The 15,130-nt window shown below is 57.3% G+C and overlaps 2 protein-coding genes across 6 annotated transcripts in view; one reads left to right on the top strand and one right to left on the bottom strand.

Annotated features, from left to right (window-relative positions):
* Window positions 1-7,020, top strand: part of SYTL3 (synaptotagmin like 3) — a 91,954-nt gene extending 84,934 nt beyond the window's left edge. Inside the window, 6 exon segments of the mRNA XM_033404027.2 lie at window positions 349-519; window positions 2,520-2,625; window positions 3,544-3,649; window positions 4,604-4,692; window positions 4,695-4,808; window positions 5,568-7,020. Coding sequence (XP_033259918.1) covers window positions 349-519; window positions 2,520-2,625; window positions 3,544-3,649; window positions 4,604-4,692; window positions 4,695-4,808; window positions 5,568-5,677 — 696 coding nt within the window. The 3' untranslated portion in view covers window positions 5,678-7,020.
* The window catches only part of EZR (ezrin), a 164,266-nt gene continuing 155,792 nt past the window's right edge, over window positions 6,657-15,130 (bottom strand). For all 5 annotated transcript variants that reach the window (XM_049695457.1, XM_049695458.1, XM_004278889.3 and 2 more), the window contains exons 9-14: window positions 10,882-11,045; window positions 10,373-10,503; window positions 9,569-9,729; window positions 9,191-9,283; window positions 7,666-7,917; window positions 6,657-7,569 (exon numbers count right to left, since the gene is read on the bottom strand). In XM_049695457.1, coding sequence (XP_049551414.1) covers window positions 7,405-7,569; window positions 7,666-7,917; window positions 9,191-9,283; window positions 9,569-9,729; window positions 10,373-10,503; window positions 10,882-11,045 — 966 coding nt within the window. In that variant the 3' untranslated portion in view covers window positions 6,657-7,404. The remainder of the gene's footprint in view (window positions 7,570-7,665; window positions 7,918-9,190; window positions 9,284-9,568; window positions 9,730-10,372; window positions 10,504-10,881; window positions 11,046-15,130) is intronic.

The following is a 15,130-nucleotide window of genomic DNA, read 5'->3' as shown; positions in this document are numbered from 1 at the left end:
TCCTCCACAAAGTAGCTCGTTCTGAGAGGGAGCAGACACAGCACGGTGCACTGTCGGCCTGGACTTGACTAATGGGGCGTGTAGCCATGAAGGAAATAACTAGATTAATTTAGAGTTTAAAGATAGAGTATGGAACAAGGGGCAGAGTTGGAAATGGGCATGCAATTGAGGGGAAGAGACTAAAAATCGTCTGGGAGCTGTGGGCCTGGGAGCTGTGGGCCTGGGTGCTGTCAGTCTGGGAGCTGTGAGCCTGGGAGCTGTGGCCTGGGTGCTGTGGGCCTGGGTGCTGTGAGCCTGGGAGCTGTGGCTCAGGTGCCCAGGTTGACCGTCTCTGTTCCCCCTCCGCAGTACCAGGTGGAGCCTACCCAGCTGGCGATCCGGCAGCTCCGGGTGTCTGTGTGGCACCTGGGCACGCTCACCCGGAGGGTGTTTCTTGGAGAAGTGATCATCCCTCTGGCCACGTGGGACTTTGAGGACCGCACGACCCAGTCTGCCTGCTGGTATCCACTCCAGGCCAAGGTGATGTCTGCTTTGGGTGATGTCTGGGCAGCCCCTACCCCCATCCCACCACGAGAACCAAACCCACTTTTCAAAGGGGATCCAAGGAGAGAAAGCCCACCTGGGGAGCCTGGGACCCAGGACCCAGTGCACACCTGCCAGCCTGTGACTCTGCGGTAGGAGCTTCCGGGGAGCAGAGGCCCACGGCCGGGCCCCGGGGGGGCGGGGCTGGGGGGGTTGGGCCGAGGGACTCTTACCTGCTCAGGTTTGTTCAAGGTCCCAAATAGTCCCACCCCCAGTGTGGCCCCGACATCAGCGGGGGCCCGGCCTGGTGGGTCCATGCGCTTCCCAGCATTCAGGGTCACTTACTGCCAGCGGGGGAGGTCTTGACCTTCTTGGGCCAAAGTCTACACCTGGGGCCAGCAGGCTGCCCTGCTGGTGGGACCCGCCTCAGACTGCGGGCTCTCGTGTGTTGTATCTTCACTCCCAACCAAGCAGCATTTCCCAAACAGTAACGGGTAAGAATGACTGGACCCAGTGCCCTCAGGAAGGCAGGGCCAGGGGTTCCGTGTCGGATAGGCTGGGAGAGCAGAGCTGGCTGGTGGCCACGCAGGTGAGAGGGAGAGGCAGGGGGGAAAGGGTAGCGCTTCTTGGGGCAGCTGCTTTGTGCGTTTCTGTGCCAAGATCCAAGATGTGAGATTGTGAAGGGGGAGAAGATGTGGGCTCTGCCACCTCCTAAGAAATGGCAGCAGGGTGTGCAGTCCCACCAGCGAAAGCCTGGCAGCGAGGCTGAGTCTTTACGAGGGTCCCCCGTGCCACCTTACCTCTGTTTTCCTCTCCCGAGCCAGGCAGGCTCTGATTCACGATGCCCCTCCTGAGAAGCGTCTCTGGTTTCTACAGGGTTAAGCCCGGGGCCTCCTGTCTCTTTTCTCGGTGGGGTCTGTGAGCCCGCGCACACACCCTCCAGTGCCCTGCGCTTCCTCTTCTCAGAACCCGAGCCCGTCTTCAGAACTCCACTTGGGAACATCCACTTGGATATTCTTTCTGCAGTCTAAGTTCTGCCCAAGAACTTAAATCCCACCTCCTCCATGAAGGCTTTCCTGATTTTCCCTGCCAGATGTGGTCTCCCCTGCACCCGAGGGGCCCTTCCCACCTTCTCCCCACAGGATCCCTTACTCGGGTCGAGGCAGGCTGCCACCAAGGCTGGTCACCTTTGGATAAGCAGGCGAGGAACAGAAATCACCAGCCTGAAAGGTGTCCCTCCTAAACCCAGCTAATAGGGAGTGACAGCCCACGCTGGATTGGGGCGGGGGGCCCACTCACGGGCCTGCCCCTTCGGTCCTGACAGGAGGGAACCATGGGGATGCTGAGGGGGAAGCCTGCTCCTCCCTGCCGGTGGGACCGGACGAATCTAGACGCTTCCCAGCCGTCACCCCGCTGGGTGAAATGTTGATGGGGTCACGGTCACCCTCTCCAAGCCCTTCCTTTGCTCACTTTCTGGCAGAAATCACTCGCGACCAGAGAAGCCACCTGGGTCCTCAGTGTGGGTTCTGGGGTGGGCGGGGCCGACTCAGCAGCCGGGGGAGCCCCTCGCCGGGGGCACCGAGCCCCAGACCCCGCGGTTTCCCGTGCCTGCCGCAGTCCCTGGCACGGACGGGTAGCTCGAACCTTTACTAACCTGGGTGGAATCGATGTGGGCTTGTTTTACTCGTTCAGCTCCGGGTTGTGCCCAGGCTTCCTTAAGGCCAATCCCATGGGGACGTGCCAGGGCCTCGGGGCCCCTCTGCCTCTGGTGGGCTGCGTCTGCCGGGGTGGCAGAGCTGGGGCTGGTGAGGGTAGGAGTGAAAGGTCCCCAAACGGAAGGAAGCCCAGCCCTGCCACAGGTGTGCCCACACCACCGGGGCTCCCCCAGGCCCAGAGGCTTGGCAGGGGGAGGTTGGAAGGGGATGCTCATGGACAGAGCTGAGGCAGTGAGAGAAGCCCAGGAGATTCTGGCTCTGGGGAATCCTCTCTTCCCACAGGCAGAGAAAGATGAAGACAGCGTCCCCATGAATAACGGAGAACTTGTGGTCCGGGCCAAACTGGTCCTCCCTGCAGGGCCTGGAAAGCTCCAGGAGGCTCAAGAAGGTGGGTGGCCTCCAGCCCCACAAACGTTTGTCTGTCACTGTCCTCAGAGCCTGGGCAGTTTCCCAGCGTTTCCTCCCGTCGCCCCCGATCCCACGTGCTCCAGTAACTCCCACCCAACCCGCGAAGCCCAGCCCGGGAGGCGGGTTCTCTGGAAGCCTCGGCTCGGAAGGGAAAGGAGCGACCAAAGCCAGGCCGCGGTGCCTGCTTTACGGGCTCCTAGGACACCTGCCCCGAGGCTTTCCTCCCAGGGGCCCGGCTCGCCTGGCCTGCCTGGGCCAACAGTCCCGCTGGGGCCCCCCTCGCAGACTGACCACCTGCGTGACGGCCGGGAGTTCGTCCCCAACTCCAGGTTCAGGCGCCTGCAAGGCTCCGAGTGACCGGCTCCCTGCTCCTGGGCCACGTGAGCAGCGGCTGCATGGCAGGATCAGGGTCCTCAAGGAGCTTCAGGAGATGTCACCGACTCATAACGTGGGGCACGTGGAAAAGACGAGGGTGGAGAGTGAAGACGGGAGGAGGGGCAGTTCCACGAAGTGATTCGTGACTTCCTGTCTGCCCAAAGAGGGGGCTCTGCTGCCGGGCTCACAGGGCCCCAGCAGGCCAGCAGCACACCCTCCGTGGTCCGCGGGAGCCCCCGTTAGCAGTGGTCTCTTCCCCCACCCGCTGGCCACAGCTGGCTCGCGCCCCTGCCACCGCCTCTCCTTGGTCCCTCGTGACTCTCGGCAGCTTCCGGTTCCCTGGATTTTAAGTCCTTCCCCGCTGCCGCCATGCTGCCCGTGCCGTGGTGCCCGTGCTCCTCTGCCCGCGAGCTCTCGGGATCTGAGGGCTGCAACCCACCCTCTGGTTAAGCTGCCAGTCTGGGTTGGTGCCACTGCGGGCCGCAGAAGTAGCGCTGACGGTGAATGCCAGCTTTCCTTCCAGGGACAGGAGACGAGCCATCACGTAACGGTCAGCTCTGTCTGGTAGTGCTGCGAGCCCAGAATCTACCTGTGCGCTCAGATGGTACCTTAAACTCATTTGTTAAGGGGTAAGTATTACATTTAATCAAATATGATTTATTGATGATGTATCACACATATGGCATCGTCTCTGTAAGGGAACACCAAAACGTGTCAGCCATTTTAAACTCACTTTAGCTTGCCTGTGAAAATCTGACATAATGCGTGTTAAAGACGAGTTTCCAAGAATTCATGGGACTTGGGAGTGCTGAGGCTGGCTTTGGAATACCACATTGTAAACTAAACCCAAATCTTGTCAGTCCTTGTGACATCAGTAAATCAGCCCTAGGGACTGAGTGGGGAGCAAGCGGAAAGCAGTGTGGTTGCTAAGTATTTCTTTAGCTTAACATCTCCTCTTGGATTAACAGTAAGACGGATAACTCTGCGTGCTTCATTCTTACTCACTTCGGGTGTAATGGTGTCTCCAAAAGTAAAGCAAACGCCATTAATATATAGAATTGCTAAATCCCCAGGCGGTGACATAATGGAAAAATGATGGCTCACCTCATCCACACAGAACTGAGTTCATCTCCTAAGCCTTCCTTCCACTTATCTGTACGGCCTTGAGCAAGTGACTTAGCCCTTCTGCATTTATTTTCCTGAGAGCAGGGTTAAAGGAGATAACGTGTGTGCAGAGTCCTGGTCCCTGGGTAGCAGGTCTGACGAGCCTCGCTGTGGCCTGGTGGTCGTCACACCAAGGAGGCGGATTAAGACAAGGGCCACGTGGCCTCGAAGCCCGAAGTCCCCTTAACCGAGTACTCGGGACAGAATTCAGCTCTCAGAGGAATTTGGAACATCCTAGTGTGAGAGGTCACGTAGCCAAGTCTCAAAATTCCTTCTTGTTCCTTGCTCACGATTTTTGTTCTGCAGTGGGTTTAGCGCTTCTCTGAGCACTTAGGCTCACTGATGAGCAGGTGCCAACAGAGAGGGGGGGCCGTGTGGTGGGCGGAGCTTACAGGGTTTGAATCTATTTCCTCGTGCAGCTGTCTCACTCTGCCAGACCAGCAGAGGTTGAGACTGAAGTCCCCCGTCCTGAAGAAGCAAGCCTGTCCCCAGTGGAAGTACGCCTGCGTCTGCAAGGGGTCACCCCTTCTCAGCTGAGGCAGTCCACCCTGGAATTAACCGGCTGGGACCAGGCCACCTGCAGTGCGAGCGGCCGCTTGCTGGGAGGCGCCAGGCTTGGTTCCAGTGAGTCTGAGATATTTCTAAGGCCCAAGCTGCATCGGTGATCCTTAGTCACTGTCCTACCTCCATGGCTACCATGAAAAGAAAAAGTGTTCCCATGATGGCAGGTGACTTGACTGGCTGTGAAACTGCCTGACCCATCATAAATGGAAATTACTTAGTTCTAGCTTTTACTTTACAACTGAGCGGTAATACAGCAAAGCATTTCAACGATTTAAATGAGATTTAGCTCTGCTAAAGAAACAAAAATTCAAGGTCTCAAAATGGGCTGGGTACAGTATTTGCTTTTGTTTTTGGCCGTCCATCATAAAAGGATTATTTTCTTAAAGGAGAATATCTTCTTAACCCAAACAACTGGCAATTCAGAAAGTATTTCATTAATAGAGGGACTAGAGGGTGACGCTTTTCAGTGTCGCTCAGCAGAAGTGCTGCTGGCTTTTTGTGGGGGTGGGGGGGCAGCAGGGCCCCCCAAACACTGTCACAACCAAAACACCCGCACACATTCCCAGAGCCTCCGAGACCACTGAAGAGAAACGAGACTCGCTGTTAAATTACAATTTGTTTAAAAAGGAAGACTGTCCAAAGAACACCCCTTCCTCTAAGGAACTCCTCTCCTTACTGTGGCGGGGCACATTTTAATATGGTCTTAAGTTCTGGTGAAAAGTTACTGTATACTTTGCTGCTGGTCCTTTTTAAAACTGCGAAAGGACGGCGAGTGTCCCCTGGCCGCCATCACTAATCTGTCCCTTCGCTCACACACAGGGGAAGAGCCAGCGGGCGGTACAGACTCATGCTCACAATCAAAGCTCCAGTGGCAGAAAGTGCTCTCCAGCCCCAACCTGTGGACAGACATGACCCTCACCCTGCACTGACAGGAGGCTCCGGGCGCAGCGGGGTTTCAGGTGCCGGGGCCTGATGGTCGGCTGCGGGGCTGGGCGTGCGGGTACGGGGGTGGAGGGTGGCGAAGGGCCCTGGGGAGTGTGAGCTCTCCCTGTCTACAGCCGTCCTGCCGCTGAGACGTTCTTCCACATTCCTGTGTATTTAGTCGGAACCATTATCGGTGCTACATTAGTTAGGTCTCAGGTCGGTTATCTGTGCTTTGAGAGATGTGGAAAATGACCCGATTTCAATAAATGTTCAACAGTTACCCTGGTCTCCCTGTGCTTATCAAATAGCAAAAATTATGACCTTGTTATGTGCGTTTCAAAGAGAAAAGAAGGACGTGGTGGGTAGTCAATTCCTACCATTCTGCCGTGGAAAACCGTTTCTGGAGGAGGTCAGCCGTCCCCACGGGGTGCTGAGGGATGCCCGTTTCCGGTGGGTCAGCGCTAAGGTCACCCGAGGGCTGCCCAGCCCCACACAGCGCGGCTGCCAGGCTGCGCGGGAGCTGAGTCCGAGAAGGGCTGCTCCAGCAGCACCTGCCCAGAGACGCCTGCCGCCGCATCCCGCAGGCCTTTGGGTTCATCCTCACAGGACACCTGAAAGGAAAAGGACCGAGCAGAGCGTGGAAAGGCAGGACGCGAGTGAGCAGAAGTGGCACCGACGGACACCTGCCGCCTTTTCAAGGACGTGGTCCAGAAGGGAAGGAGGTCGGAACAGGTTGTGCTTGTGGAGGGACCGAGATGCTGACCGGGTCAGAAGGGCCCTCAGGGCTGGAGTCTGAATTATCAGAACAGCCTGCGAGTCATTTTCCAAACAAGCAGCTCTGATAGAAAATTCAAATTGCGCGTAGTCGATTACATGCACAAGGAACGCTTAGAAGTAAAAAGCCATTTTCCCAGATGAGATTACAACAGTTAATCAGCTTCACTGCTGCCCTCAGGTCACATCAGATTAAGTGCTATGGTTACGTGGTTTTTAATATGTAATTTTTATTATTCTGTAAAAGGTAACAAAATATACAGAATGAAACTTTCCCTTTTTTAAACTAATGTTACAAACCCATCTCATCACTTACATATAAATACTGTACTCTACAGCTGATTATTTAGGTGTATAAGTCCAACAATGTAGCCCTCTAGCTGTTAAGCATAAAAAAGAAAGAAAAAAAATTATCCTGAGTGATCGAATGATCACAGGATTTCATCAACTGAACTGAAGGCCTGGAGGAAGGAAATCGTGTGTGCAAGTGTGTGTGAGAGAGTACTTCAGACTTTTCAAAAATTTCATCCTTCAAAAACCAAATATACAAAGATGCATCCTTCATAGAAATCAACAAGAAATCAATGTCAGCTAATTTCAAATAGAAAAAAGTATGGCACAGAATGTAAGCCACGATGTGGCTTTTATCACACATGCCAGCACGGAGTTAGTTATTCAGACATTACAGGCATCTTAACTGATTCAGCCCTGCTCCAAGCATAAAACAGGAAGTGATTCAATGATAATAATAAAAATAAAAATCAGGCCTGTTTGGCACTATGATACAGTTGGGAAAAATAAACTCCCAGCCCTAGAACATTCCCACTGAAATAACTACTCTCTTTTTAAAGGGCCTGTAGGATGATGAGGGCTGTAGGTCTCGAGAACGATCAATACAAGTACACGTTAAGAGTCGGCCAGCGGCCCTCGCTCCGCCGAGCCCGGGCGGCGGCGCCCTTCACATGGCCTCAAACTCGTCGATGCGCTGCTTGGTGTTGCCCTGGCGGATCTGACGCAGCGTCTTGTACTTGTCCCGGCCTTGCCTCATGTTCTCGTTGTGGATGATGTCATTGTGGGTCCGCTTGTTCTCGTCTCTGGCCTGGGACAGCTCGCTGGTCAGAGTCTGTAACGCGAAGCAGCCTCGGTCAGCTCGCGGCCCCACACAGAGCCCCCCCCGCCGCCCCGTGGGGAAAGCGGGCCCGGCCCGCATCCCGCTCACCCTCAGCTGCCGCTGCACACGCTCGTTCTTCTCGGCCTCGGTAATGCGCTTCTCCTCGTTGCGGTCGTCCAGGATGCCCTCACTGGACAGCTCGGCGCTGTAGCCTGTGTACTCCGTGCCCTCCTCCTGCGGGTTCTCCTGGACATGGTAGTTAACGGGCTCGTACACTGGGGGCGGAGGCGGCGGGGGCGCGGTCATCACCAGGTGCAGCTCCTCCTTGGTCTTTACCAGGTCATCCTGGGCTTCTTTGGCCTTTGAAAGCAGATTAATGGACAGCTGAGAACCTTTCACGGGGAACCTCGTGTTTGGACCATTTTCTTAAGAGCCGCCTTTGCTCTACAAGAAGGCCACCGTCCGTGCTAAGAGAAGAAGGATTCCGCTCCCTCCCCCCACTCCCTTCTCCTGGGGGCTGGAGATGCGCCTGGCCTGAAGCAGCACAGAGCCGAGGCGCCAGGAATGTGGCTGAGCAGGTGGCCCTGGTCTGTGCAGCCTCTTCCAGGTCTGCGGACCCGGATCCCCTGAGCAGGTATCAACTGTGCCCACGGCACCAAGAGAAACTGTCCCACCAGGTCTTGACATTTTTCTAAGTACTGTAACTTCCTTATGTCTGTAGTCCTTGTATATGTTCACTGCATATACTTTTGAAAAAACTGTCAAAGAAGCAAACCCTCCAGCCACTGAGGAGCACTCCAGCATGCTGGTGTTCGGTTTGTTCTTCCCCTGCGCGGCGCTGCTATCAAGCCCCTCCCGGCCTGCCAGCCCCCAGCTCAAGCCCTTCTTACCTGCCACCCAGTAGTCCTTCCAGCAACTCCTGGGGGTCCGCACACCCAACCCCGCCCACCTCGTCACCATCCTGACCCCGAGACGCGCTTAGCTTGTACCCGTTTTGTAACCAGTTCCTCATTTAATACCTTATAAGGAGCACTTTCTCTGAAAACCTAAGGACTGAAGTGTTCTGCACACAGCTAGAGTAGGGGGATGGGGCGGGGGTGAAGACCCATGAGGGGGAGGTGCCGGCCATCCCCAGAAAGGACCACCGCAGAGGGGGAAGCGTTGGAAAGAGCTGGGGAGGGGAGAGGAGCCCCACGGCCTGGCCGTGGTCTACACTCTGAACCCGACGCACAGCACGGTCCCGGTACGCAAGGGGGCTCCCAGATGGAGACAGGCGCCCCTGACACCGGAACCAACGCGGTTCTCACTATGACAGCGAAAACTGACTAAACCCCTGGGGGTCCTTACGAGTCGGGTATTGCTCGTCCCGATCTGCAAGGAAACCGAGCCTCAGAGGCGAGGCCGCCAGCCCAGCAGAGCCTGGAGACCCCCAGGATCCAGGTCTTCCCACGCGTGGACCGGCGCTGGGAGCGGCAGGAGGGCTCCGCGCAGGGACCACGGCCGCGGCTGGGGGCACCCGCGTAATCCCACACAAAGCTAGTTCCTGATGGGGGCAGCCAGAGCACGGTGAGCAAGTGGCTCTCGTTCCCCTGCTGCCCACCCCCCACCACCCCGCGTCCTCGCCAGCGCTCACCCGGAGCTGCCACTCCTCCACCTCGTCCTCCTTGCGCCGCCGCGCCTCCTCCAGGAGGGCGATCTTGGCGGTGTGCTCGGCGAGTTCCGTGGCCTGGGAAAGGAGCCGGAGCCAAGGTGATTTCCGGGACGCGCTCGGCAGGCGCCACTCGCGAACGGAGGGCCACGTGTTCTGGTACGTGGCCGCGTCCGCATCCAGCAGTTTCCACCCGCCGCCCGAGGGCCAACCACCGCAGGGCCCCCTCCCCACGGGCCACCCTACACCCTCAGGCAGGTCACCTTACAGCCCCAATACCAATTATTATAAGGCGGGTGTCACTTTTTCAATCCCCAGAGGCGGCCTCTCTGTAACTGAGCACCGTGTGGCCGCGCCCCCTACCAGCTGCTCCTGGCTCTTGATCTGATCCGCCGCCTGCCTCTCCAGCTCGTCCTTGGCGTGCAGCGCGGCCAGGCGCTCCGCCTCCAGGCGCTCGGCCTCCTCCTGCGCCCGCTTCCTCTCCTCCTCCAGCTTCAGGGCTCGCTGGATCTGGTCCGAGAGCTCTAGACACAGCGCAGAACCAGAGCTGCTCAAGGCTCCTGCCAGGGACCCTGCAGTCTTGCCCCGAATTCCCACCCAGAGGGGATCGGATGGGACACGAGCGTGAACACACCAACGCTGCAAAGCGGTGGACCGAGTTCCACGGTGCCGGGACCTCTTCTCCCCGGGACACTGAAGGGAACGCTCACGGTGGTGAAACTGCCCTCCCCCGGCCAGGCCCTGGCTGCACCCTCGTTGCGCTGCTCTCCCCAGAAACTCAGCATCTGCACCGCTCGCCTGGGTTTCAGCTTATAGCGGGGGAGATGCAGCACAGCTCCGGTGACCGCAGGCCAAGCATTCTATCTCACGGAACCTTAACATCCTCATCAGAAACGGGGGATAATTCAGCCCTCCCCTCACAGGCCTGGGGGCAATTCAAAGGATTACTGTGCATAAAGCACTCAGCACAGAACCCACACAGGTGTTAATAAAATACAGAATTATTTTCTAATCCAAACAACCGTTTTATCACGTCTCTTCTGCAAGTCTCTACTTCGGGTGTGTGCTTAACTGGGATGTGTGTCCTTGGGACGGGGTTCCCTCCTGGTTGGTGTGCCGACCGTCGGCCCTGCCGTCCCAGCCCACCGGGGCGGAGGCCCCGCCCACCTTTCTCCGCCTTCCTGGTCTTCTCCGCGTAGTCCTGGAGCCTGAGCATCAGCTCTTCCTTCTCACGCATCATCTGCTCTTTCTCTCTCTCCACGGTTTCTCTCCTTTTCTTCTCGGTTTCCAACTGCTGCCTGTTTCCGGGAGGGAATCGGTGGTGGCACAGGAGGCTCAGACTCCGCACAGCGGCCTGGTCATCCCAGCCCAGGCACATGAGGGGCAGCTGCGTCTTGGTTACCGGCCGTCCCCAGCGTCCAGTCCAGGCCCCGGGCCCGTCCGTCCAGCAGAGGACACTGGTGACAGCACTGACCCCAGGTGCCCTGACTGCTCTCCACCTCGGGCTCGGGCTCTGCCCTGCCCACAGCGAGACAGCTCCGGGGGCTGAGCCGCGGCCCTGCAGACTGTGATCCGCCGGCCCTTCTGCGGGGAGCAGCGCAGACACAGCTGCCCGTCCCCGTGCCCGGGAGAACACGCCCCGACCGGCCCTCCTGCCACCGCCCGCCCCTGCTCACCGCTCCAGCTGCTTCTGCTGCTTCTCCTCCCGGGCCTGGGCCTTCATCTGCTGCACCTCAATGGTGTCGGGCTTCCTGCGGCGCATGTACAGCTCGTGGTTCCCCATGCACAGCTGCAGGATCCGCTTGTTAATTCGCAGGCGGGGGGCATAGAACACGAAGTCCTGCAGAAGAGAACAAGGCAGACTGCGACAAGGGGAACGCCTTCCTTTGGCTTTCTTCTTCCAAACCCGACTTCACCCACTTCTGGATACCTCTTCGAAAAGGACAAACGTAGCAGAGAGTACGGGCCAGAAAGGGGGTTCAAGGTAAAGCCACTGACCCCGAATGACAGAGAGATGTTCCTGGTGCCACAGGGCGCACGTTCTGCAGGACAAGCAGAGGGGGTGTGCGTGCTGAACCTCACGGCTGGACCACAGAGCTGCTCCGGGCCCAGCTCCCCCTGGCCTTCAGGCTAACATCCTCGTCCGGCCTCTCCAGCCCCACAGCCCTGTCCGTCCCTGGTTCCTGCCCGCACAGCACAGCCTCTCCTACTTCACTGAGCTTCCGTCTCCTCCGTCTCAACCTTTCGCCTCCCACGCTGCTACCAGCGCACCGCTAGGGTCACCGGCGGAACTTTGATGCCAGCCCGTCAGCTCCAGGACCAGGTGCAAACGCCCTGGGCTGGCGCACGTGAAGGCCTTCCGGCCCTGACCCACCCCTTGTTCACCTAAACTGCACTCTTTCACACCGTGAGCACATCCACACACAGTCCCTCCTACTTGGCATGGCATGTCCAATCCCACACGCCCGAGGCCACAGCACTTCCACGAGATCTCTCCTCCTCCACGGCTGTCACTTCTGTGCCCCCTGCACCTGACGGAGAGGTCAGCCGCGGCGTTGCTGGTGCCTTGCCCCGCCGGCTTGCTCCGCGCTCTCTCCCCCCACTAGATGGTCAGCTCCCTGGAGAGCTGGGCCACGTTCATTCATCTCTACGTTCCCAGGACCAGACCAATGTGCCCAGGGAACAACTATCTGCCGGTGACTGACAGTTCCCGCGGCACTGTCGCATCTGACCCCGTGATACTGGGCAAGTCGCTCCGTCACTCTGAGCCTCAGCATCCTCAGCTACAATTAACGGTCTTGTGAGGATTAAATCAGAAAATGTTCACAAGGACTTAGAAAGGTGTCTGGCACAATGAAAGCTGCCTCAGACTTCGGGCTGTCTTACAAAACCGCTACTGGAAAGCCGCCTTTTTTTTTTTTTTTTTGCCGTACGCGGGCCTCTCACTGCTGTGGCCTCTCCTGCTGCGGGGCACAGGCTTCGGACGCGCAGGCTCAGCGGCCACGACTCACGGGCCAGGGAAGCCCTGGAAAGCCTTCTTAAAAACAAGAACAACATCACAGCATCCAAGAGCTTCATGATTTGTGACCACACGAGTCTGGGACACGGATGACACAGGGTCTTGTTTCCTAGCTCCTGATTACCCCTGTAATTAACAGAGGCGACAGAGGAGCAGTATAGTTTAGAAACTCTTGCTAAAAGCTACTGGAGGGCTTCCCTGGTGGCGCAGTGGTTGAGAGTCCACCTGCCAATGCAGGGGACGCGGGTTCGTGCCCCGGTCCGGGAAGATCCCACATGCCGCGGAGCGGCTGGGCCCGTGAGCCATGGCCGCTGAGCCTGCGCGTCCGGAGCCTGTGCTCCGCAACGGGAGAGGCCACAACAGTGAGAGGCCCGCGTACGGCCAAAAAAATATATATATCTATTGGAAAAGGCGCATCTGCTTCCTCTTCCCGCTTTCCTTTCTCTTCTGAGGCACAGGGCCCTCAGCACCCAGATGCCGACCACTGCAACAGGGAGAGGGTGGCTGCGGCCAAGAGGCGGTGCCGCGTGTCCCAGAGTGACTTCCAAAACCTACAGAAGCACGCCGCGCGAGCTGAGCAACAGGCCCGGGAGGGGCCTGCTTAGTGCCTCAGTCTGGTACACCTGTCCAAAAATGCTAGGGAGAGAGTAACGTCGAGCCTGAGAGCCCACGGACCTCCTGGGCGGAGGGGGGCTCTCCTTGGCGTTTCACACACTTGTTATTAAGTCATCGGGTTTCCCAAGGAGGTGTCTGCGGAGCTGGGAGAAGCGGGTGTTTTTATTACCCACCTGTCTCCTATTACACAAAGAGAAAATAATCTCTTGTTACGGCTGCACAGCCATGCTACCCAAATGGGTCTTGACTGTGGTTCCTAAGTATTTGTAAAGAAACTCTAATTAGCACGAACTCCTCTTCAGAAAAACGTCACTTAAAAAATATCGAGGGTCAGAACTGCAGGTGACACTCCCCACAGCGTCCGGTTGCCCGAAGACAGGGCCTGTGAACACCAGAGACAGTGAGAGCATGCATGGCTTCGCGGGAGGTGGAGGAGCCCTCGCGTGCCGCCTTTGAAGGAGGCCAGTTCCTGACTTCAAGTTAAAAACAAAAACTAGAAACTTTTATTTAGAGATTTCTAAATCCACGTCTCCAGCCCAGGCCTCCTGATGAGACCTGGGGCAGGCCATCTTAGCTGGCAGAGAACAACGTCCTAAAAACCGAAACCAGGCATGAGGAAAGCGAACCCAAGTCCCCAAGGACACGGAGGAGGAAGGAGGGAAGCCCTGGCGAGCTGTCGGGTGAACACGGGAGCCCCGGGGCCGCCCTCTGCGCAGGCTGGGCAGGGCCCGCTGCTGTCACGTGCAGGTCTCCATCCTTCCGCCTCTCCCGTGGGGCAGGAACAAAAGGCCCATTCTCGAGGGGAGCCAGCTGTCTCGGCCCCGTGAGCCACCCAGGCAGGCACTGAGTAGCACAAGAGTCAAGATCACGGCCCCGAACCGCGGCACCCGCGTGGCCGGGGGCGGAAGCTGCCTGGCTGAGGCGCGGGGCCGGCTGAGCGCCGGGGGCTTTGCCCAGGGGACCGCCCTCCACTCAAGCTCAGGAATCCCTCCCCCGGAGTGGTGACGCGACCTTTCGGGTCTCCGGGTCTCCTTTTCTGTCTTCTACGTAAAGGCGTGAACTACCGCCCCAGGCGCTAAGCCTGCCTGCAGCTGCGCAGAACAGCCCTGGGAGGTGTGCGGGCCCCAAGGGACCCGTCCCCCCAGCCAGCCCCCACCATAAGGCACCCAAGCAGAGGACGCCTCCTCCGTGAGGCCCCCCAGACCCACCCACCTGAAGCCATCGCCCACCCCACCTCTCATCTGCGTCCCCCGACCTGTCACTCAGTACAGCTGCACTGTTAAATTCTCTGCCAGAGAGCACGTTACTTGTTTCGTTTGTCTTCACCCATCTCTTCACTGGCGTGTACACCTCATGGGGCGGGACCTGTCCTGTTCCGCCGTGCACACCATCCTAGTATCGCGCCTGACACACGGCATGTGACCAGCAAATGTTTCTCTCTCCCTTTTTCCCCTTTCAAGTGATGGTTTCACATAAAACCAGATTATAGCAAAAGTATACTCGGCTAATTCAACCAGATGTATCGCAACTGCCTTTGCCTGGGAGCTTGTGACTGTACAATATTCTTCAGCTTTTCGGAAGCTAAACTTAAACCAAATGTGAAAAAAAACATACAACTTAATTCTTAAACAGTCTACCCAGAATTCCTGCTTCTGTCACTTCTCAAAAAATGTTCTGAACAATCAGTAACGTCTCATGAACAGACAGTAGCCTACACAGGATCGCAGGATCTTCTCGCTCTGACTGCCCCATCTCACTGCCCACGTAACACTGGTAACAAACACTACGACCCTCGGTTCACGGTGCTGCATACTAATGTGACCTGTTACCATGGAGCTGGAGAGCCTGTATTAAACGCTTGTTAATTTAAAATAGCTGTGCAACTGCCCATGGAGCAGGAGTCATGAGTCTGCGAACAGCAGGAACACGGAAAGTGTCTTTCAGTGAAGACAATACTTCTACACACAGCGTCCAGACCTCTGGTTTTCCCTTCCTCGGGACTAACCCCTCGTGGGAGGAGCAGCTGGACAGCAATGCCACACGCTGTCCCCTGAGCGTTAACCATCACCATGCGGTGCCCAAGCCCTGGAGGGCTCCCAGACGTGCCTCTCTGAGCCGAACACTGTAACTAAGGAACCAAATTACATGAGACACCAAGTTCCTTCCGAACTGTAATTCTGGTAAAATTCACGACAGGCTCCAAGAAGGATAAGAATTTCTTCTAGTGGCAGTTTTTTAAAGAACAGATTTCCAATTAGAAAACGAATTCCTGGGCTTCCCTGGTGGTGCAG

This window comes from Orcinus orca, chromosome 12 (genome assembly GCF_937001465.1).
Source record: "Orcinus orca chromosome 12, mOrcOrc1.1, whole genome shotgun sequence".
NCBI classification, from domain to species: domain Eukaryota; kingdom Metazoa; phylum Chordata; class Mammalia; order Artiodactyla; family Delphinidae; genus Orcinus; species Orcinus orca.
The sequence above is the reverse complement of the archived record's forward strand: the minus strand, read 5'-3'. Positions and strand labels throughout refer to the sequence as shown.